This window comes from Nerophis ophidion, linkage group LG02 (genome assembly GCF_033978795.1).
Source record: "Nerophis ophidion isolate RoL-2023_Sa linkage group LG02, RoL_Noph_v1.0, whole genome shotgun sequence".
NCBI classification, from domain to species: Eukaryota; Metazoa; Chordata; class Actinopteri; order Syngnathiformes; family Syngnathidae; genus Nerophis; species Nerophis ophidion.
In genome coordinates this window covers 85,460,773-85,483,272 of record NC_084612.1, presented here as the reverse complement: position 1 = coordinate 85,483,272, position 22,500 = coordinate 85,460,773, and the positions used below count along the sequence as shown (strand labels likewise).

At 41.0% G+C, this 22,500-nt stretch overlaps 1 protein-coding gene across 1 annotated transcript in view; it reads left to right on the top strand.

Moving 5' to 3' along the window:
* Positions 1-20,088: 20,088 nt before the first annotated feature.
* Positions 20,089-22,500, top strand: part of LOC133546873 (solute carrier organic anion transporter family member 3A1-like) — a 77,297-nt gene continuing 74,885 nt past the window's right edge. Inside the window, exon 1 of the mRNA XM_061892727.1 lies at positions 20,089-20,603. Coding sequence (XP_061748711.1) covers positions 20,442-20,603 — 162 coding nt within the window. The 5' untranslated portion in view covers positions 20,089-20,441. The remainder of the gene's footprint in view (positions 20,604-22,500) is intronic.

Below are 22,500 nucleotides of genomic sequence, written 5' to 3'. Positions count from 1 at the left end.
ATCCGACTATTATGATAAGGTTGCCAAAATTTTAAAGTGTTCTTATAAAATTGTGACTTTTGTCGAGGAAAATGACAACTCTTTTCATAAAATGGCCGAAATATTAAGCGTTTCTTGTAAAATTGCAACTGTTATTGAGTAAAATTCCAATTTGTATTAAAATATTGCACAAATGTGGGGTTTTTCTTGCAAAATTGTGACCTTTTTCTTGTGAAACTCAAACTAATTTTTCACAACAAACTTTTTTATATTTGTATAGTATTTATATATTATTCATGTTGTAAATACACTTCTTTTTATATCTAGAAAGGCTGCTCCTGAAGAGGGAGGCATTTTCTCAGGTCTCAAGAAAGTGACAAATACAAGAGTGTGTGTGTGTGTGTGTGTGTGTGTGTGTGTGTGTGTGTGTGTGTGTGTGTGTGTGTGTGTGTGTGTGTGTGTGTGTGTGTGTGTGTGTGTGTGTGTGTGTGTGTGTGTGTGTGTGTGTGTGTGTGTGTGTGTGTGTGTGTGTGTGTGTGTGTGTGTGTGTGTGTGTGTGTGTGAGTGTGTGTGTGTGTGTGTGCGTGTGCGTGTGCGTGTGCGTGTGCGTGTGCGCCTTTAAAAGGCGGCGCCTGTTGCAAAGTTCCATAGCTGTAGTCTCCTTTTCCAAGTTGAGTGAAGGTAAGAATTTTTAATACCCATAAGAAAATAACAAAAGCAAACATCAAGCAGTCGTGCAGATAAACGTTCTCAACATAGATTTATCTTCAAGCACTGAGGAATGCTCGAGTGAAACATAAATGGGCAGTAGTTTTATTGACAGCAGGTGTGAACTGCTGCCAATCAACAAAAAGAGAAAACCAACAGTGCTCGTGAATAAAACAGGAAATACAACAAAGTAAGAGCACTGGACAGGAAGTCAATACAAAAACGCGAAAAACTAACAGAAATAAAGTGACAGATTGTCACACGGATGATAATAATAATTAAAGCTGCAAGCAGCGTTGGTCGGGTCCGCCTTTGGCTGCTGCCCCCGAGACCCACGGCCGGATAAGCGTTAGAAGATGCCTTGGAGCCACTATTTTGAGAAAATAATGCATTGTAAAAGTAATGCAGTTGTTGTATTGAAGTGAAAATATCAAAGTTCCTGTTGATTTTTGCTAAAGTATGTTAATTATTAAAATGTAGGTCTAAGTGAGACCTACATAGTGTTTTTTTGTTTAATGTCTCTCTGACATTCCTACCGGAAGTTACAAGCAGTTTTGTCTGTGTTTTCTTCCTAGGAGCAGTTTGTCCGTGTTGTATTCCTAGGGGGCGGTAGAGCGCAATTTTGAGTTTTGAGGTTAGGTTTTTTCATCAGATCGCAATTTTTGCCAGACTTGATGTGTGTGCCAAGTTTGGTGAGTTTAGAAGCATTTTAAGGGGGTCAAATAACAGCTCAAGGAGGCAAAAATGACATTTTTTAGGAGACTTTGCACAGGGGTTCTTTGAAGGCGCGTAAAATCAAAACCTGAGAACTTATCAAAACTCTGTTCTATACTTTTAATCAGAAGGGTTCAATCGCTCTCCTGTGCGAGTTTGAAGCCAAAACAAGTAAGCACTCAGAGGAGATAATGTTTGAAGAAAGGTGACCGGTTTTTACAAAACTTTTGTTTTGAAGGGGGGATTGCAAACTTCCTGTTGATTTTTGTTGGGGGTTGTCAATCTATGAAATGTAGGTCTAAGCGAGACCTACATAGAAGTTTTTGTTTCATGTCTCTCCGACATTCTTACCGGAAGTTACAAGCAATTTTGTCTGTGTTTTATTCCTAGGAGCAGTTTTTTCAGTGTTTTATTCAAAAATAGCGCTAGAGCGCAATTTTGAGTTTTGGGGTTTGGTTTTTTTCATTAGATGGCAATATTCGCCAGTCCTGATGTGTGCGCCAAGTTTGGTGACTTTTGAAGTATTTTAAAGGAGTCAAATTACAGCGCAAAGAGGCAAAATTTGCATTTTTTGCGAACATTTTATTTTGAAGGGGTTTTTGCCAACTTCCTGTAGATTTTTGCTGAAAGAAGTGAGTGTATGAAAATTGGGTCTAAGTCAGACCTACATAGGAGTTTTTGTTTCGTGTCGCTATGACATTCCTAACAGAAGTTACATGCAGTTTTGTCTGTAATTTTTTCCTAGGGGGCGCTAGAGCACAATTTTCATTTTGGGGGATTGGTTGCTTAATATGTTGGGAAGGTTTGCTATACCAACGTGTGTGTCAAATTTGGTGAGTTTTGAAGCATGTTAAGGGGGTCAAATTACAGCGCGTAGGTGCGGAATAATAATAAAACACAGCAGTTTCAATAGGGTCCTTGGCCCATGGCAAAGGACTCCTGTGGACTCCTTTGCCATGGGCCAAGGACCCTCATAATACATTTTATTTGGTGTAGCGCTTTTCAGAGTACTCAAAGACGCTTTACAGGGTAAAAAATTAAAATATAAAAAAGTAATACAAAATGCTGTAAATATAAAAGCAGTGAATTGTAAAATACTGGACATTTACAAGACAGGACATAAGAGGACACAGACCACTAATCAGCGGTTAACAGCAGATCTGAAGAGGTGTGTTTTGAGAAGACTTTTGAAGGTCTGAGCAGTCAGATGTGGTCCCTCCAGCTGCCATTTAAAGAGCCCTGACCTAAACCCAATATTTGTTACTTTATTTGATTAATTCCACCTGTTTTGTTGTCTTCTTCCAAACATGCCGCATGAACTTGTGAAGTGTGTTGACGTCCACATCTATTTGCGATATCGCGTAGGACATGACAGCTGTGGTATAATTGATATCATCTGCATCCACGTCCCTGTATTGTCCTCCCCGTGATGAACAGGCGTCCTGAAACAAGGTCCTCACACGCGTCAGCAGCCTTTATTGTGCGTCTTAAATCATCGTGCCGCTGCTGAGTCAGCACTTTGTCTGACGGGTGCTGCTGCCTCGCCAGCGGCCCTAAAGGAGCATCACAACAAAACTCTGCTCGCTCCTTTTCCCGCCGCACGCCAGGGATTTGGCGTCCAAGCGATGTCGCCGTGCCGCCACTCTCGGTCATTTCCAGTTGTTCTGCATGACGGACTTCAATGTTGTCCTTCTCGTATCCCAAAGTACTTAGTGAAGAGAGTGAAAACTACAACCGGGGGTCCAAACTGTTTCCACCGAGGGGCACACAATGAAAAATGAACGGCGGGGCGCCATTTTCATATTTTTCATTTGAAAAACAATACAATATAAACTTAGATTTAATCATCAAAGTGTTAAAAGTCAGATTATTTTTATTTATTTATTATTATTTAATGTATTTAATATTTTTAAATATATTAACTGATTAAAAAAAATGTTTAATGCACAATTGTATAATCGTTAAAGCTTTTTGCAGTTGAGAGACGTTTCATGAGAGCAGAGTGAGTGTGTGTGTGTTAAAAGGCCAGATGTGGCCCTCAGGCCATATATTATATTATTATCTTAAAATATTATTTTTAATATATTATTATATATTACCAATATATTTCAATACTTTTCTAAATAAAGGGGACCACAAAGAATGTAATTGTTAGCTTTATTGTAACAAAAAATGTTAGTGTAGATCAAACATGTCACACCTATGGATCATGTTTTGTTTTGTCGTGTTATGTTTTTGTTTTCTGGACTCTTGTTCTGTTTTTGCACTTCCTGGTTTTGTTTGTTTCCATGCCAACCTCATTAGTTTTCACCTGTCACGTCCCTGTTCTCAGCCTCAGCTGTTTTCACTAATCATCACAGCTATTTAAGTCACTCTTTTTCTTGTCTTCGTCCTGGGATCTTCACACTCACATGCGCACGCACCCTAGCCATGCTGTTCCTCCTTCAAGTCCTTGTCCGTAGTTCCATGCCGTGTAAGTTTTTTGTTGTAGTTATGCCATTGTGCTAGTTTTGTTTATAGTTTATTATATTCATGCCATCGTGCTGTTTCTGTTCATAGTTCATTCATGCCATTGAGCAAGTGTTTTTGTTTCACGTTTGTACTGTTTAGCCAAGTTTCTTCCTCCATTGTGAGCGCTTTGTGTTGTTTATTTGTTTATTAAATAAACAACCATGTACTCACATCCACGCCTCGCTCGTGTTGATCCTCATCTGCATCGAAGAAACAATCCACGTCCAAGCCAAGTTATGACAAAACATGTTTATTATTGTCATTTAGTGCTTAAATAAAATGTTGAACATACTAGACAACTTGTCTTTTAGTAGTAAGTAAACAAACATAGACTCCTGCTGACGTATGCAGTAACATATTGTGTTATTTATACACCTATTATATTGTACACATTGTGAGGGACAAACTGTAAAAAATGGATTATTAATCTACTTGCTCATTTTCTGTTAATATCTGCTTATTTTCTGTTTGAACATGTTCTATCTACACTTCTGTTCAAATGTAATAATCACTTATTCTTCTCTTCTTTGATACTTGACATTAGTTTTGGATGATACCACACATTTAGGTGTGGATCCGATACCAAGTAGTTCCAGGATCATACATTGGTCATATTCAAAGTCCTCATGTGTCCACGGACATATTTACTGACTTCATAAACTTAATATGAATTTTAAAAAAGGAACAAATATTTTGTGACAATAAAAAAATATCAATGTTATCATAGTAGTATAAACTAGATGGTATCATTACAGTGGATGTCAGGTGTAGGTCTACCCATGGACACATGGTGCTAGCTTGCTGTTAGCGGTGAGCTATTGTATCCTCCTATGGTGCGGAGTGGAGCATGTTTAGCTATTATTCGTCCTCCAGTGATAATGTTACTTTATTTGTTGCCAGGATTAGTGATTTAGAAGTAGCTACAACACTGGCTGCCATGTAGTCGGTGTTATAACTTCACCTTTATCCGGACTTTTTACACCACAGTGTGTCCATTCTCTCTTTTCTGTCTACCCACTGTGTCTGCTTGTAAGTACTCTGTGTGTGTGCGCTGCCCAACATGCTCCATCTCTGCTCTCACAAGCAGCAATGTCGCCGTCATGCCTGCCTTAGTGATACCTCTCAAATATAGTACTATTTTTGTATCAATAGTACTGCGATACTACAAACCCAGTTTCCATATGAGTTGGGAAATTGTGTTAGATGTAAATATAAACAGAATACAATGATTTGCAAATCCTTTTCAAGCCATATTCAGTTGAATATGCTACAAAGACAACATATTTGATGTTCAAACTGATTAAAAAAAAATTTGTTTGCAAATAATAATTAACTTGCGTCACTCAACTTTGTGCATCCTTGTAAGTATACAAGTACCACTCCACTTCAACTTAAAGACAACACAAGTCCATTCCAGAGGGTTGATAATAAAACAGGTCTGTACTCACATCTGCAGCGTAAAAGTTTGATTGTTGGCGTCTGGAAACTGCAGCTGGTACTTGCCGTAGACTTGGAAGACGGCACAGACCAGAGAGACCAGCGTGGGCAGACCTGATGGGGAGGACCACACGCTTTGTTTGTGTAGGATATCACCACATCATATATGGTGCTTGGACATGTTTTGTCTGCGTTTGACTACAAACTTGTGTATTTATTGACCTTTCTGTTTTAATCTGCACAGCACTCTGAGGCAGTAGTCTCTTTTAGAATTGTGCTACATAAATCAATCCACCTTGACCTTGAGGTTAGCAGTGTTCTATTGTTTAAAACAGGGGTGTCCAAACTGTCGCCCGGGGGCCATTTGGGGCCCACAGCACATTTAGAAAATACTTAAACAAAAAAAAAAAACATAAAAAAAGTGGAATAACAAATCAATCAGGAGAACTGTAACAAAAGTTACAATGTTGTTGTTTTTTAAAACTGTCTCAAACATAATAATGAATCAAAATCAATGTTATGAATTACTGACCTATTTAACATCAAATATTCCACTTTGAAATATATACAGTATATTGTGTTAGATGTAAATATAAACAGAATACAATGATTTGAAAATAATTTTCAAGCCATATTCAGTTGAATATGCTACAAAGACAACATATTTGATGTTCAAACTGATTAAAAAAAAATTTGTTTGCAAATAATAATTAACTTAGAATGTCATGGCTGCAACACTTGCCAAAGTAGTTGGGAAAGGGCATGTTCACCACTGTGTTACATCACCTTTTCTTCTAACAACACTCAATAAACGTTTGGGAACTGAGGAAACTAATTGTTGAAGCTTTGAAAGTGGAATTCTTTCCCATTCTTGTTTTATGTAGAGCTTCAGTCCTTCAACAGTCCGGGGTCTCCGCTGTCCTATTTTACGCTTCATAATGTGCCACACATTTTCCATGGGAGACAGGTCTGGACTGCAGGCGGGCCAGGAAAGTACCCGCGCTCTTTTTTGTAACACGTGCTGAATGTGGCTTGGCATTGTCTTGCTGAAATAAGCAGGGGCGTCCATGGAAAAGACGGCGCTTAGATGGCAGCATATGTTGTTCCAAAACCTGTATGTACCTTTCAGCATTAATGGTGCCTTCACAGATGTGTAAGTTACCCATGCCTTGGGCACTAATGCACCCCCATACCATCACACATGCTGGCTTTTACACTTTGTGTCAAACAGTCCTGATGGTTCGCTTCCGCTTTGGACACAATGTCGAATATTTCCAAAAACATTTTGAAATGTGGACAGAACACTTTTCCACTTTGCATCAGTCCATCTTAGATGATCTCGGGCCCAGAGAAGCCGGCGGCGTTTCTGGATGTTGTTGATAAATGGCTTTCGCTTTGCATAGAAGAGTTTTAACTTGCACTTACAGATGTAGCGACCAACTGTATTTCGTGACAGTGGTTTTCTGAAGTGTTCCTGAGCCCATGTGGTGATATCCTTTAGGGATGTGGGTTTTTGATACAGTGCCGTCTGAGGGATGGAAGGTCACGGTCATTCAATGTTGGTTTCCGGCCATGCCGCTTACGTGGAGTGATTTCTCCAGAGTCTCTGAACCTTTTGATGATATTATGGAGCGTAGATGTTGAAATCCCTAAATTTCTTGCAATGTCACTTTGAGAAAGGTTGTTCTTAAACTGTTTGACTATTTGCTCACACAGTTGTGGACAAAGGGGTGTACCTCGCCCCATCCTTTCTTGTGAAAGACTGAGCATTTTTTGGGAAGCTGCTTTTATAGCCAATCATGGCACCCACCTGTTCCCAATTAGCCTGCACACCTGTGGGATGTTCCAAATAAGTGTTTTGATGAGCAATCCACAACTTTATCAGTATTTATTGCCACCTTTCCCAACTTTTTTGTCACGTGTTGCTAGCATCAAATTCTAAAGTTAATGATTATTTGCAAATCATTGTATTCTGTTTATATTTACATCTAACACAATTTCCCCACTCATAAAAGTGTTAAAATTTCATTTTTTTAATTGATCTATTTTACTTTCAACACTTAAGTCTGTGGATCAACTTCAGATCTAACAGTTCATGAAGTTTTTAGTATTTTCTCTTTTAGGGCAAACACACCAAATATGCAGTATTTTACCCTCAAAAATATGTCAAAGTGTATTATTTGATGCAGAGTCCACATTGCAACTGTTTCTTGTGACATTTCAGCGGTTGGCGCCTTTATTTCACTTTTTATGTTTTTTATTAGTATTTTAAAAATTTGCACGGCCTGTTAAACAATATAAGAACGCTCTGAAGTAAAAAAAAAAAAAATGCGAGACTGCGCACTATAAAATGAGCTAGAAAACATGTACTGTATTTTCCAGACTTAGGGTGTGCCGCTTTATAAGCCCCGCCCACAACATTTTATATGCATTTTTTCGCAGATATAAACTTTGTGAAATGTGAGAATAATAATATCTAAGTTATCACAAAACGATGTCTTACATTGACTTCAACTCGCCAAAAGCTGTCTTTGAACCGACCAAAAAGAAGGCTTGTAAAATTGTGTAGGATGGGAAGCAACAGGAAGGTGTTCTCTTTCTTTAATGTATTGTAATCAATGGGAATATATTGTTTTGACCCAAGAACTACAAAGCAGAGAGGAAGCAGAGCCTGACCCCCCTCAAGACGACCTCTTCTTTGAAGTGTTTTACGACCTTTTCTTTGAACTGTTCTGTGGCCAAAGGCAGCAACTGTTTATGACCTCCGTTCCTTTAGAAACAGCTGTTGCCATGTAATCAGGGAAAGTCCAAAAATAAAAGGTGTACGATCTTTCGCCAGACCGTGGTGAGACTGTAGAAAGAGTACAGTCCAGACGTCGCTCCTCAACTGAGCCCAATTTAATTCTCTCTGTTTAATTCCTTGCTTCTTGTCTTGTTTAATAGATGTCATCCATGTTGGAACCTGACACGAAATGACTTATTTACACAGAAATATACTGTAAATGCTTATTTACATACCTTAATTTTTCCCAAACGGTGCCTGTAAAGAGGCAGTAAAACGGCTCTTCAAACAAAACAGAAGTCATAGTCAAGCTAGCTCTCTAATCAGCTAAACAGACTCAATAAATCCACGGGGACATTTTTTTGAGTTTATCGAGGATACAAAAGTTAAATCTGCAAGCAGCGATGGACTGGACCAACTTTTGCTGGTGTTTCCTGCTTTTACCCACTCAACATATCTTTACCTGCACGTTACCTACCTTCCCTGCATCCTGGAGTCACACTGGTGCTTCTTTCTGTCACCCAGACAACATATCTTTACCTGCACATTACCTACCTACTCTGTATCCTGGAGTCAAACTGGTGCCTCCTTCTTTCACCCAGACAACATATCTTTACCCGCACATTACCTACCTTCTCTGCATTGTGTGGTCATGCTGCTGCTTCCTGCTTTCAAGCGGCCATCTTGAGACGGCAGCAGTGCAGCAGCATCAGCGCAGGAGTTCTTTGAAGGCTCGTAAAATCAAAACCGGAGCAGTTAGAAAAACTATTTGTGCAACTTTTAATCAGAAGGGTTCAATCTCTCTCCTGTGCGAGTTTGAAGCCGACACAACCAACGCGCTCAGAGGGTTAATGTTAGAAAAAAGGTGACAGGTTTTTACAAAACTTTTGTTTTGAAGGGGTAATTGCCAGCTTCTTGTTGATTTTTGCTGAAGGATGTAAATGAATGAAATGTAGGTCTGAGTGAGACCTACATAGAGGTTTTTGTTTCATGTCTCTACGACATTCCTGGAGGAAGTTACAAGCAGTTTTGTCTGTGTTTTCTTCCCAAGAGCAGTTTTGTCTGTGTTTTTTTCCTAGGGGGCTCAAAAGCGCAATTTTGTGTTTTGTTTAGTTTTTTTGTTTTATTAGCTCGCAATTGTTGCCAGTCCTGATGTGTGTGTCCAGTTTGGTGAGTTTTGAAACATTTTAAGGTGGTCGAATTACAGCTCAGAGAGGCAAAAATGAAAAAATGTTTAGGAAACTTTTGTTTTAAAGGTTTTTTTTTTACAACTTCCTGTTGATTCTAGCTGTTGGATGTCAATGTATGAAACCCAGGTCTAAGTCAGACCTACATAGAGGTTTTTGTTTCATGTCTCTACGACATTCCTAGAGGAAGTTACAAGCAGTTTTGTTTGTGTTTTCTTCCCAAGAGCAGTTTTGTCTGTGTTTTATTCCTAGGGGGCGCTAGAGCACGAGTTTGTGTTTTTTTTTTTATTAGATCGCAATTTTCACCAGTCCTGATGTTTGTGTCCATTTTGGTGAGTTTTGAAGCATTTTAAGGGGGTCAAATTACAGCTCAAAGAGGCAAAAATGAAATTTTTTAGGAAACTTTTGTTTTTAAGGGTTTTTTTTTTACAACTTCCTGTTGATTTTTGCTGAAGGGTGTCAATGTATGAAACCCACGTCTAAGTCAGACCTACATAGAGGTTTTTATTTCATGTCTCTACGACATTCCTAGTTATGATTGCGGCGCCCGGACGGGCTGCGCTCTCGAGGAGCTGCTGCTAAAGATGGAACATTTGGCAGAAATACCGGACAATTCCACAAACTTTATGGCTGGCTCACATCGTGGTCACTCCGTGATCACGTACGACCGCCAGACACTTCTGGATGTGGACACATCGGGCCGTTTTGGACCGATAGACACTTGCGTGCTAGACTTGCTAACTAGCATGGGATTACATCGGCGGCTACATCCAGCGGCCTGTGAAGCAGGGGAGTCTAGTAGCAGTGGGGGCCGTCTACGGAGCAGACGCCAGCGGTGTGATCGGAAACGCGGATGCCGAGCGGGGCTAAAAACAAAGCAGAAGGCTAATCCCCACAGAACACCACTTTCCTCCATCCCGAAGACGGATTTAGATGGAAAATGCGCGACTACTGGTCTGGGTAAGGAGTCTGTTAAATTAGAACAAGTTGTTTCTGCTTTGAGTGTTTCAGAGTTGGACATGTGTTTTACTGAGGTGGCTAACTATGATGCGTGCAGTTTATCAAAGCAACAAACAAACAATCGGAAAATCCCCGTTACTGAGGTGGCTAACCATGATGCGTGCAGTTTATCAAAGCAACAAACAAACAATCGGAAAATCCCCGTTACTGAGGTGGCTAACCATGATGCGTGCAGTTTATCAAAGCAACAATCAAACAATCGGAAAATTCCTGTCGTATCAATTCCTAGATATGGTCGTAACTATACTAAATGCACTGGGCATAATAAACACAACATTATTAATATTGCTACTACGGATAATTTGATCAAAAACTCCCTAAAACAGCCCACTACCTATAATGTAGGTTTTTTAAACATAAGATCATTGTCTCCCAAAACGTTATTAGTTAATGATATTATCAGAGACAACAATCTTAACGTCATCGGTCTCAGCGAAACCTGGCTTAAACCAAACGACTTTTTTGCGCTAAATGAGGCATGTCCTCCTAACTTTACACATGCGCATATTGCCCGTCCGCTCAAAAGGGGTGGGGGGGTCGCACTAATATACAACGAAAACTTTAACCTTACTCCTAACATAAATAATAAATATAAATCGTTTGAGGTGCTTACTATGAGGTCTGTCACACCGCTGCCTCTACACCTGGCTGTTATCTACCGCCCCCCAGGGCCCTATTCGGACTTTATTAATGAATTCTCAGAGTTCGTTGCTGATCTAGTGACACACGCCGATAATATAATCATAATGGGGGACTTTAATATCCATATGAATACCCCATCGGACCCACCGTGCGTAGCGCTCCAGACTGTAATTGATAGCTGTGGTCTCACACAAATAATAAATGAACCCACGCATCGCAACGGTAATACGATAGACCTAGTGCTTGTCAGGGGCATCACCGTTTCCAAAGTTACGATACTCCCGTATACTAAAGTATTGTCCGATCATTACCTTATAAAATTCGAGGTTCAGACGCATGTTCGTCAAACTAATAATAATAATAACTGCTATAGCAGCCGCAACATTAATACAGCCACAACGACAACTCTTGCGGACCTACTGCCCTCGGTAATGGCACCATTCCCAAAGTATGTGGGCTCTATTGATAACCTCACTAACAACTTTAACGACGCCCTGCGCGAAACCATTGATAACATAGCACCGCTAAAGTTAAAAAAGGCTCCAAAAAAGCGCACCCCGTGGTTTACAGAAGAAACTAGAGCTCAGAAATTATTATGCAGAAAGCTGGAACGCAAATGGCGCACGACTAAACTTGAGGTGCACCATCAAGCATGGAGTGATGGTTTAATAACTTATAAACGCATGCTTACCTTAGCTAAAGCTAAATATTACTCAAATCTCATCCACCGTAATAAAAACGATCCTAAATTTTTGTTTAGTACGGTAGCATCGCTAACCCAACAAGGGACTCCTTCCAGTAGCTTAACCCACTCAGCTGATGACTTTATGCAATTCTTTAGTAAGAAAATTGAAGTCATTAGAAAGGAGATTAAAGACAATGCGTCCCAGCTACAACGGGGTTCTATTAACACTGACACGATTGCATATACGGCGGATACTGCCCTCCAAAATAGTTTCTCTCGTTTTGAGGAAATAACATTAGAGGAATTGTTACAACGTGTTAAGGGAATAAAACAGACAACATGTTTACTTGACCCTCTTCCTGGGAAACTGATCAAGGAACTCTTTGTATTATTAGGTCCATCAGTGCTAAATATTATAAACTTATCACTCTCCTCGGGCACTGTTCCCCTAGCATTCAAAAAAGCGGTTATTCATCCTCTTCTTAAAAGACCTAACCTCGATCCTGACCTCATGGTAAATTACCGACCGGTGTCTCACCTTCCCTTTATTTCAAAAATCCTTGAAAAAATTGTTGCGGAGCAGTTAAATGAACACTTAGCGTCTAACAATCTATGTGAAACCTTTCAATCCGGTTTCAGGGCAAATCACTCGACGGAGACAGCCCTCGCAAAAATGACTAATGATCTATTGCTAACGATGGATTCTGATGCGTCATCTATGTTGCTGCTCCTCGATCTTAGCGCTGCTTTCGATACCGTCGATCATAATATTTTATTAGAACGTATCAAAACACGAATTGGTATGTCAGACTTAGCCCTGTCTTGGTTTAACTCTTATCTTACTGATAGGATGCAGTGTGTCTCCCATAACAATGTGACCTCGGACTACGTTAAGGTAACGTGTGGAGTTCCCCAGGGTTCGGTCCTTGGCCCTGCACTCTTCAGCATCTACATGCTGCCGCTAGGTGACATCATACGCAAATACGGTGTTAGCTTTCACTGTTATGCTGATGACACCCAACTCTACATGCCCCTAAAGCTGACCAACACGCCGGATTGTAGTCAGCTGGAGGCGTGTCTTAATGAAATTAAACAATGGATGTCCGCTAACTTTTTGCAACTCAACGCCAAAAAAACGGAAATGCTGATTATCGGTCCTGCTAGACACCGAACTCTATTTAATAATACAACTCTAACATTTGACAACCAAACAATTAAACAAGGCGACACGGTAAAGAATCTGGGTATTATCTTCGACCCAACTCTCTCCTTTGAGGCACACATTAAAAGCGTTACTAAAACGGCCTTCTTTCATCTCCGTAACATCGCTAAAATTCGCTCCATTCTGTCCACTAAAGACGCTGAGATCATTATCCATGCGTTTGTTACGTCTCGCCTCGACTACTGTAACGTATTATTTTCGGGTCTCCCCATGTCTAGCATTAAAAGATTACAGTTGGTACAAAATGCGGCTGCTAGACTTTTGACAAGAACAAGAAAGTTTGATCACATTACGCCTGTACTGGCTCACCTGCACTGGCTTCCTGTGCACTTAAGATGTGACTTTAAGGTTTTACTACTTACGTATAAAATACTACACGGTCTAGCTCCATCTTATCTTGCCGATTGTATTGTACCATATGTCCCGGCAAGAAATCTGCGTTCAAAGGATTCCGGCTTATTAGTGATTCCCAAAGCCCAAAAAAAGTCTGCGGGCTATAGAGCATTTTCCGTTCGGGCTCCAGTACTCTGGAATACCCTCCCGGTAACAGTTCGCGATGCCACCTCAGTAGAAGCATTTAAGTCTCACCTTAAAACTCATTTGTATACTCTAGCCTTTAAATAGACTCCCTTTTTAGACCAGTTGATCTGCCGTTTCTTTTCTTTTTCTTCTATGTCCCACTCTCCCCTGTGGAGGGGGTCCGGTCCGATCCGGTGGCCATGTACTGCTCGCCTGTGTATCGGCTGGGGACATCTCTGCGCTGCTGGTCCGCCTACGCTTGGGATGGTTTCCTGCTGGCTCCGCTGTGAACGGGACTCTCGCTGCTGTGTCTTGGATCCTCTTTGGACTGGACTCCCGCGACTGTGTTGTATCCATTGTGGATTGAACTTTCACAGTATCATGTTAGACCCGCTCGACATCCATTGCTTTCCTCCTCTCTAAGGTTCTCATAGTCATCATTGTCACCGACGTCCCACTGGGTCATTATTGTCACCAATGTCCCACTGGGTGTGAGTTTTCCTTGCCCTTATGTGGGCCTACCGAGGATGTCGTGGTGGTTTGTGCAGCCCTTTGAGACACTAGTGATTTAGGGCTATATAAGTAAACATTGATTGATTGATTGATAGAGGAAGTTACAAGCAGTTTTGTCTGTGTTTTCTTCCCAAGAGCAGTTTTGTCTGTGTTTTATTCCTAGGGGGCGCTAGAGCACGAGTTTGTGTTTTTTTTTTTATTAGATCGCAATTTTCACCAGTCCTGATGTTTGTGTCCATTTTGGTGAGTTTTGAAGCATTTTAAGGGGGTCAAATTACAGCTCAAAGAGGCAAAAATGAAATTTTTTAGGAAACTTTTGTTTTTAAGGGTTTTTTTTTTACAACTTCCTGTTGATTTTTGCTGTAGGATGTCAATGTATGAAACCCACGTCTAAGTCAGACCTACGTAGAGGTTTTTATTTCATGTCTCTACGACATTCCTAGAGGAAGTTACAAGCAGTTTTGTTTGTGTTTTCTTCCCAAGAGCAGTTTTGTCTGTGTTTTATTCCTAGGGGGCGCTAGAGCGCAATTTTGTGTTTTTATTTTTTTAATTTTTATTAGATCGCAATTTTCACCAGTCCTGATGTGTTTGTCCAGTTTGGTGAGTTTTGAAGCATTTTAAGGGGGTCAAATTACGGCTCAAAGAGGAAAAAATAAAAAAAATTTAGGAAGTTTTTGTTTTTAAGGGTTTTTTTTACAACTTCCTGTTGATTTTTGCTGAAGGGTGTCAATGTATGAAACCCAGGTCTAAGTCAGACCTACATAGAGGTTTTTGTTTCATGTCTCTACGACATTCCTAACGGAAGTTACAAGCAGTTTTGTCTGTTTTTTTTCCTAGGGGGCGCTAGAGCGCAATTTGGAGTTTTGGGGTTTGGTTTTCTTATTAGATGGCAATTTTTGCCAGTCCTGATGTGTGTGTCAAATTTGGTGAGTATTGAAGCATTTTAAGGGGGTCAAATTACAGCTCAAAACTGCGGAATAATAATAAAGAAAGAAAGAATGAATAAAACATAAGATATTAAATAGGGTCCTCTGTCCCAAAGGGACATTCGGTCCCTAATAATACTAAAGTTTTAGCTTATTGGTTAATGCTAACAACACTAGCTTCATTACACTCCTACAGACATCACACATGGGATGCTTTAGTAAGTAAGAATTGTTTTAGTTATATTGCAAAACTTACAAACGTTACTTGGAGTGATGACTGAAGGATACATAATAGTAAAAGCACAATGGACGGCCAAAAGACCGAACGGCACACCAAATTGGAAGAAAAAAAACCCCACCTGATAAATGGAAGGACACTGCAGCAACTCCAGTGAGCTAATTCGTCCAAAAGATGGCGCCAAACTACAAACAAAAACACCCTTTAGGTGTTTATTTTAATTTATTTTTTAATTAACTTATTTTTATGATTGCATTTAGGGAAGACAAATCCACAAAATACCCACTCCGTCTTACAAGCTGCAGGGGTCAAAGTTTAGGGAAAAAGTATGTCAGAATAATTGTATCTAAGTTATCACACAACTTTGTGTTTCAATGAGTTCCCGGCAAGCAGACTAAAGCCGTCTTTGATCTCACCGATCAAAAGGATTGTAAAACCCCACTGTGTAGGATGGGGAGCGACATGAGGGTGTCGGTTTCTTTGATGTATCGTAATCCACAGGAAGATTTTGTCTTGACCCGAGATCTACAAATCGGAGAGGAGGCAGGGCCTGACCCCCCTCCAGGCACCTTTTTTTTTAAACAGTTTTGTGACCGAGGGTGACATCTGTTTACAAACTTTTCTTTGAACTCTTTTGTAACCAAAGGGGATGGCCGTTTATGACCCCCGCCCCTTTAGAAACAGCTGCTGCCATGTAATCAGGGAAAGTCCAAATAAAAGAGGAGGTTCACAATCGTTCGTCAGAGTGTGGGACGACATTGTACAAGAGTACAGTGTCTACGCGTTTCTCCTCAATTGAGCTAAATTGAATTATGTCTCTGTTTAATTCCTTGCTTCTTGTCTTGTTTAATAGATGTCATCGGTGTTGGAACCTGACAAAGTAGAATTTATGGTAATTGTTTATACAGATCATGTAGGCTTGTTCTTTGCAGGAAACATCTCCAACTTCATGTGGCGAGGCCCCCTGGACCCCCAAAAGGGACCCCTTGGTATGTTTTTAATTCCTTTATTTTTTTTTAAACCTAAATGGGATCCCTGATTACAACCGATTGATTTAAAAAATGGTGCCGTGGTTGCGACGTAAACAAAAAAACGTATCGATCGCGCTTTTATGGTTTTCACAATGAGAGGATTTATTGTTGTCCGAGGACCTCACGCTCCCTCCCACTCCGCTCTGGAAATGGTCTTGTCTGTGCCGGTAATTTACTAAATGATTTAGTCGCTTTATGAGGGTGGTTGTTTGGTTTGAATGGGTGGGGGTGGGGGGGTGATGGGGGTGAGGGTGATTGAGCCGTGACAACAAAAGCACAAACTAAAAGGACGGGGGCCTCTACTGCTAACTATTTTCAGTACTTTGTGGGGATAATTGTTTCAGAATAAAAGCTCATTTTAGTGTGTGAATGTGAGTGTGAATGTTGTCTGTCTATCTGTGTTGGCCCTGCGATGAGGTAGCGACTTGTCCAGGGTGTACCCCGCCTTCCGCCCGATTGTAGCTGAGATAGGCGCCAGCCCCCCCCGCAACCCAGAAAGGGAATAAGCGGCAGAAAATGGATGGATAATAATAATAACATGGTTTTTTTTCCTACACTACCCACCATCATTTACCAGTGTGTGTGATTAATTGGTCACATGTCAGTCACTCCGTGTTTTTAAGAGTAAATAAATATATTTGTATTTACAAATTAATGGATAACTTGCTTTGAATCAATGTAGCGTGTGGATATTGAAGTAAATATATAAGCTACTACTTTTTTCCTACCCTTTGACCCCCGCGCCTTATAAAACGGTGCGACTATTTTAGGGATTTCCCTCACTGACAGAAATGATGCTCATGGTTTTCCCCCCAAAAAAAAGCCAAGCAAATACGGCGAATAGGTGTGTTATTGTTTGTGCTACGGTGCCATCTTTTAAACCAGGTGCTGCAGTGTCCTTCCATTTTTATGTAGTCTGCCAATTCATTTTATCGTGGATTTCACCTTCATTTTTAGGTTGGCCCGCAGCATAATTCTGATGCCCTCCATGTCATTTTATGTGGTCTGCCAACTCATTTTACGTGTGCCGACACATAATTTTGTTGTGGCCCACCATATTATTTTAATGTGCCTTGCCACATCATTTTTGCGTAGTCTGCTGATTCATTTTATTGTGGCCCGACACAAAAATATGTTGTGACTTGTCATTTAATTTTATAGTGGTCCACCACTTCATTTTATATGTCCCGACACATAATTTTGTTGTGGCCTGCCATCTCATTTTAAGGTGCCACACCACATCATTTTTACGTAGTTCGCCGATTAATTTTATTTTGGTCCAACATACATTTCTCATGACCTGCTATTTCATTTTATTGCGGTACGTCACATCATTTATTGTGGCCTGACAGATAATTTTGTTGTGGCCTGCCGTATCATTTCAACGTGCCACGCCACTTCATTTTTACGTGGTCCGCCATTTCATTTTATAGTGGCCCGACATGCAAATTTGTCACGACCTGTCCTGTCATTTCATTTTATTGTGGCCCAACTTATACATTTGTTGCGATCTGCCATATCATTTTATGGTGGTACGCCACATAATTTACTTTGGCCTGACTCATATTTTTGTTGTGGCCTGCCGTATCATTTCAACGTGCCACGCCACATCATTTTTACGTGGTCCGCCATTTCATTTTATAGTGGCCCGACACACAAATTTGTCATGACCTGTCCTGTCATTTCATTTTATCGTGGCCCAACTTATACATTTGTTGCGACCTGCCATCTAATTTTATGGTGGTACGCCACATCATTTACATTGGCCTGACTCATATTTTTGGTGTGGCCTGCCGTGTCATTTTAACGTGCCACGCCACATCATTTTTACGTGGTCCGCCATTTCATTTTATAGTGGCCCGACATGCAAATTTGTCACGACCTGTCCTGTCATTTCATTTTATTGTGGCCCAACTTATACATTTGTTGCGACCTGCCATATCATTTTATGGTGGTACGCCACATAATTTACTTTGGCCTGACTCATATTTTTGTTGTGGCCTGCCGTATCATTTCAACGTGCCACGCCACATCATTTTCACGTGGTCCGCCATTTCATTTTATAGTGGCCCGACACACAAATTTGTCACGACCTGTCCTGTCATTTCATTTTATTGTGGCCCAGCTTATACATTTGTTGCGACCTGCCATATAATTTTATGGTGGTACGCCACATCATTTACATTGGCCTGACTCATATTTTTGGTGTGGCCTGCCGTATCATTTTAACGTGCCACGCCACATCATTTTTTACGTGGTCCGCCATTTCATTTTATAGTGGCCCGACACAGAAATTTGTCACAACCTCTCCTGTCATTTCATTTTATTGTGGCCCAACTTATACATTTGTTGCGACCTGCCATATCATTTTATGGTGGTACGCCACATCATTTACATTGGCCTGACTCATATTCTTGTCGTGGCCCACCACTTCATTTTATTGTGCCCTGCCACGTCAGTTTTATCCAGTCTGCCAAATCATTTTATCGTGGCTCAACATATAATTTTATGTGACCCGCCACAGAATTTTATTGTGGCCCAAAATATCATTAGAGTAGCCTGCCACGTAACTTTAGTAGCCTGCCAAATAACTTTTGTGGCCTGCTACATAAAATTGTACTGACCTGCCGTTTCGTTTTATTCTGGTACGCTATATAATTTTATTGTGGCCCAACACATACATTTGTTGTGACTTGTCATTTCATTTTATTGTGGCCCAACACATACATTTGTTGCGACCTGCCATATAATTTTATGGTGGTACGCCACATCATTTACATTGGCCTGACTCATATTTTTGTTGTGGCCCACCACTTCATTTTACTGTGCCCTGCCACGTCAGTTTTATCCAGTCTGCCAAATCATTTTATTGTGGCTCAACATATAATTTTATGTGACCCGCCACAGAATTTTATTGTGGCCCACCATATCATTAGAGTAGCCTGCCACATAACTTTAGTAGCCTGCCAAATAACTTTTGTGGCCTGCTACATAAAATTGTACTGACCTGCCGTTTCGTTTTATTCTGGTACGCTATATAATTTTACTGTGGCCCAACACATACATTTGTTGTGACTTGTCATTTCATTTTATTGTGGCCCAACACATACATTTGTTGCGACCTGCCATATAATTTTATGGTGGTACGCCACATCATTTACATTGGCCTGACTCATATTCTTGTCGTGGCCCACCACTTCATTTTATTGTGCCCTGCCACGTCAGTTTTATCCAGTCTGCCAAATCATTTTATTGTGGCTCAACATATAATTTTATGTGACCCGCCACAGAATTTTATTGTGGCCCACCATATCATTAGAGGAGCCTGCCACGTAACTTTAGTAGCCTGCCAAATAACTTTTGTGGCCTGCTACATAAAATTGTACTGACCTGCCGCTTCGTTTTATTCTGGTACGCTATATAATTTTATCGTGGCCCAACACATACATTTGTTGTGACTTGTCATTTCATTTTATTGTGGCCCGACACATACATTTGTTGTGACTTGTCATTTCATTTTATTGTGGCCCGACACATACATTTGTCATGACTTGCCATTTCATTTTATTATTGCCCATTGCATAATTTTGTCGTGACTTTTCATTTCGTTTAGTGTGGCCCGACACATAATTTTCTCATGACATGCCATTTCATTTTATTGTGGCCAGACACGTAATTTTGTTGTGACTTTTCATCTCATTTTATCCTGGCCAGACGCATCATTTTGTCATGCCTTACCATATAATTTTATAGTGGCCTGATACATATATGTGGCCAGTGACAGGCTGGAAGTAAAAGAGCATTTTCGTGGATAAATGTGCTTGTTCTTCCAGTTTTTGACCGAAAATGTTTTACGACGTGGACGATGAGGATGGTGAGGATGATGATGATGATGATGACAGAGGAAGAGGAGACACGCGCTCAGCACGTGTCGACGAGTGGGCGGAGCCTCGTCGTCCTCCGCCTCCCGCCGCCTGCAGGACGCAGAGATGCGGCGAGAAGCAGGCCGGACATAGTCGCTAGAGGTCCGCGCGGACGGAAGATGCAACATTGCGGATGTTCGTGCGTCGACCATCCGTGACCGCCGCGCGCACGCAGCCCATCACGCACCGCGCACTCGTTAAGGAGACGGAGGTGGCCGCCATGCGACGCGGACATCGGCGTCTCTAAAAGCAGGGAGAGTCGCTCCCCTCCTCCTCCCCCCTCCTCTTCCCCCTTAACCCCCCCTCCCCGCCTCGCCGTGTGCCCGCAACGGAACCGGATGATCTCCGCCGGACCGGAGCCGCCGACGTCGACGAGCCCCCGCGGAGCCGCCTGAGGCCGCAGGATGCAGGTGAGAGATGCGGTGTGCACGGAGCGCATCAGCAGCGACGAGCCGGAGCAGGATGACGTCAGCCAGAAGAAGACGTCATGCTTCTCCAACATCAAGATCTTCCTGGTGGCGGAATGCGCGCTCATGTTGGCTCAGGGCACCGTAGGCGCGTACCTGGTGAGTGCACGTCATCGTCATCATCATCATCATCATCATCATCACGGTCGTCCTTCACCGCGACAAGGCCACGCTGCTCCGCACATGACGAGGCTGCCATTGGCGCCTTTTGATTGGCGGAGGGATATGAGGCCTTTGCACCAACGCCACGTGCACGCTGCCATGTTGTTGTTCATGTTGTTGTTGTTGTTGTTGTTGTTGGACGCCGTAAGTCAGCAAAGAGCCGCACAAGTTCTCCCGCCTCTGATTGTTTGTAAGCCCTTTGCGGCAGCTTGGCAAAAATCAAGAAAAACTTCCATCGAAGAATGTTTTGTTTCTTAAAGCCACCAAAAGTAGTCCAGGCCAAGTTAGTTGTAGTTAAAGAATATAATATCAGTGTGTTTCGGGGGTCCAGGGGGGTCCAAAGTGGGGCCCCGGGACCATTTGTCACCCGCAACTTAAGTTTATATGTATACACCCACATATATACATAGAATTATGTATGTATATGTATATATACATGTATATATGTACATACATGTATACATATATATATATATATATATATGTGTGTGTGTATATAAATGTATACAAAATGTATGTATGTATATATGTATATATATATATATATATATATATAATAAATGGGTTGTACTTGTATAGCGCTTTTCTCCCTTCAAGGTACTCAAAGCGCTTTGACACTACTTCCACATTCACACACACATTCACACACTGATGGAGGGAGCTGCCATGCAAGGCGCTAACCAGCACCCATCAGGAGCAAGGGTGAAGTGTCTTGCTCAGGACACAACAGACGTGACGCGGTTGGTACTAGGTGGGGATTGAACCAGGCACCCTCAGGTTACGCACGGCCACTCTTCCACTGCGCCACGCCGTCCCATATATATATACATATATATATATGTATATATATATATGTGTGTGTGTGTATATATGTGTATATGTATATATATATATATATATATGTATTTATACAGTATGTATATATGTATATATATAATATATATATATATAATTTTTATTTTTAAATTTTTTTTATATGTATATATGTGTTATGATCCGCTGCCCGGATCATATTATGTTTAGGTTTTGAGTCTTTTGTATTATGTTCTGCTAATGTTTACTTTAGTTTCTGGTTGCACATCCCTGTTTGATCTTGTCTCCATGGTTACTTATTAGTTTCACCTGCCACTTGTTTCTTGACGCGCACCTGCCTTGTGATTGCTGTCCTTATTTAAGCCTGCCTTTTCCGTTGATTCGACCTTGCTTCCTAATTTGTGTTCGCACAACAGTGACGATTGCGTGGCATCGTGATGCGGGTTCATTCTCTCAGAGATGCAGTCGGGCTTTCGGACACAGCGTGAAGGTAAGAATAAAATTATTCATTTAACAAATAAAAACAGGCTTGGTCAAAACAAACAAAACTAGCATGGGAGCTAGAAAAAAACAAAAGCGCTAGCATGGGAGCTAGAGCGAAATAACAGAAAAACTTGCACAAGGCACAAAAGGCAAAACAAAACTACTAGCATGGGAGCTAGAGGAACAAAGGCTTAGCACGGAAGCTAGCAAGTACAGGAATGGGATTACCAAATGGAGGATCAAGGTTGTCACTGTTGTGCAAACACAAATTAGGAAGCAAGGTCAAATCAACGGAAAAGGCAGGCTTAAATAAGGACAGCAATCACAAGGCAGGTGCGTGTCAAGAAACAAGTGGCAGGTGACCATGGAGACAAGATCAAACAAGGAAGTGCAACCAGGAACTAAGGTAAACATTAGCAGAACATAATACAAAAGACTCAAAACCTAAACATAACATGATCTGGGCAGCGGATCATAACATATATGTATGTGTATATATGTGTTTAATAATGTGTATGTGTATAAATGTATGAATATA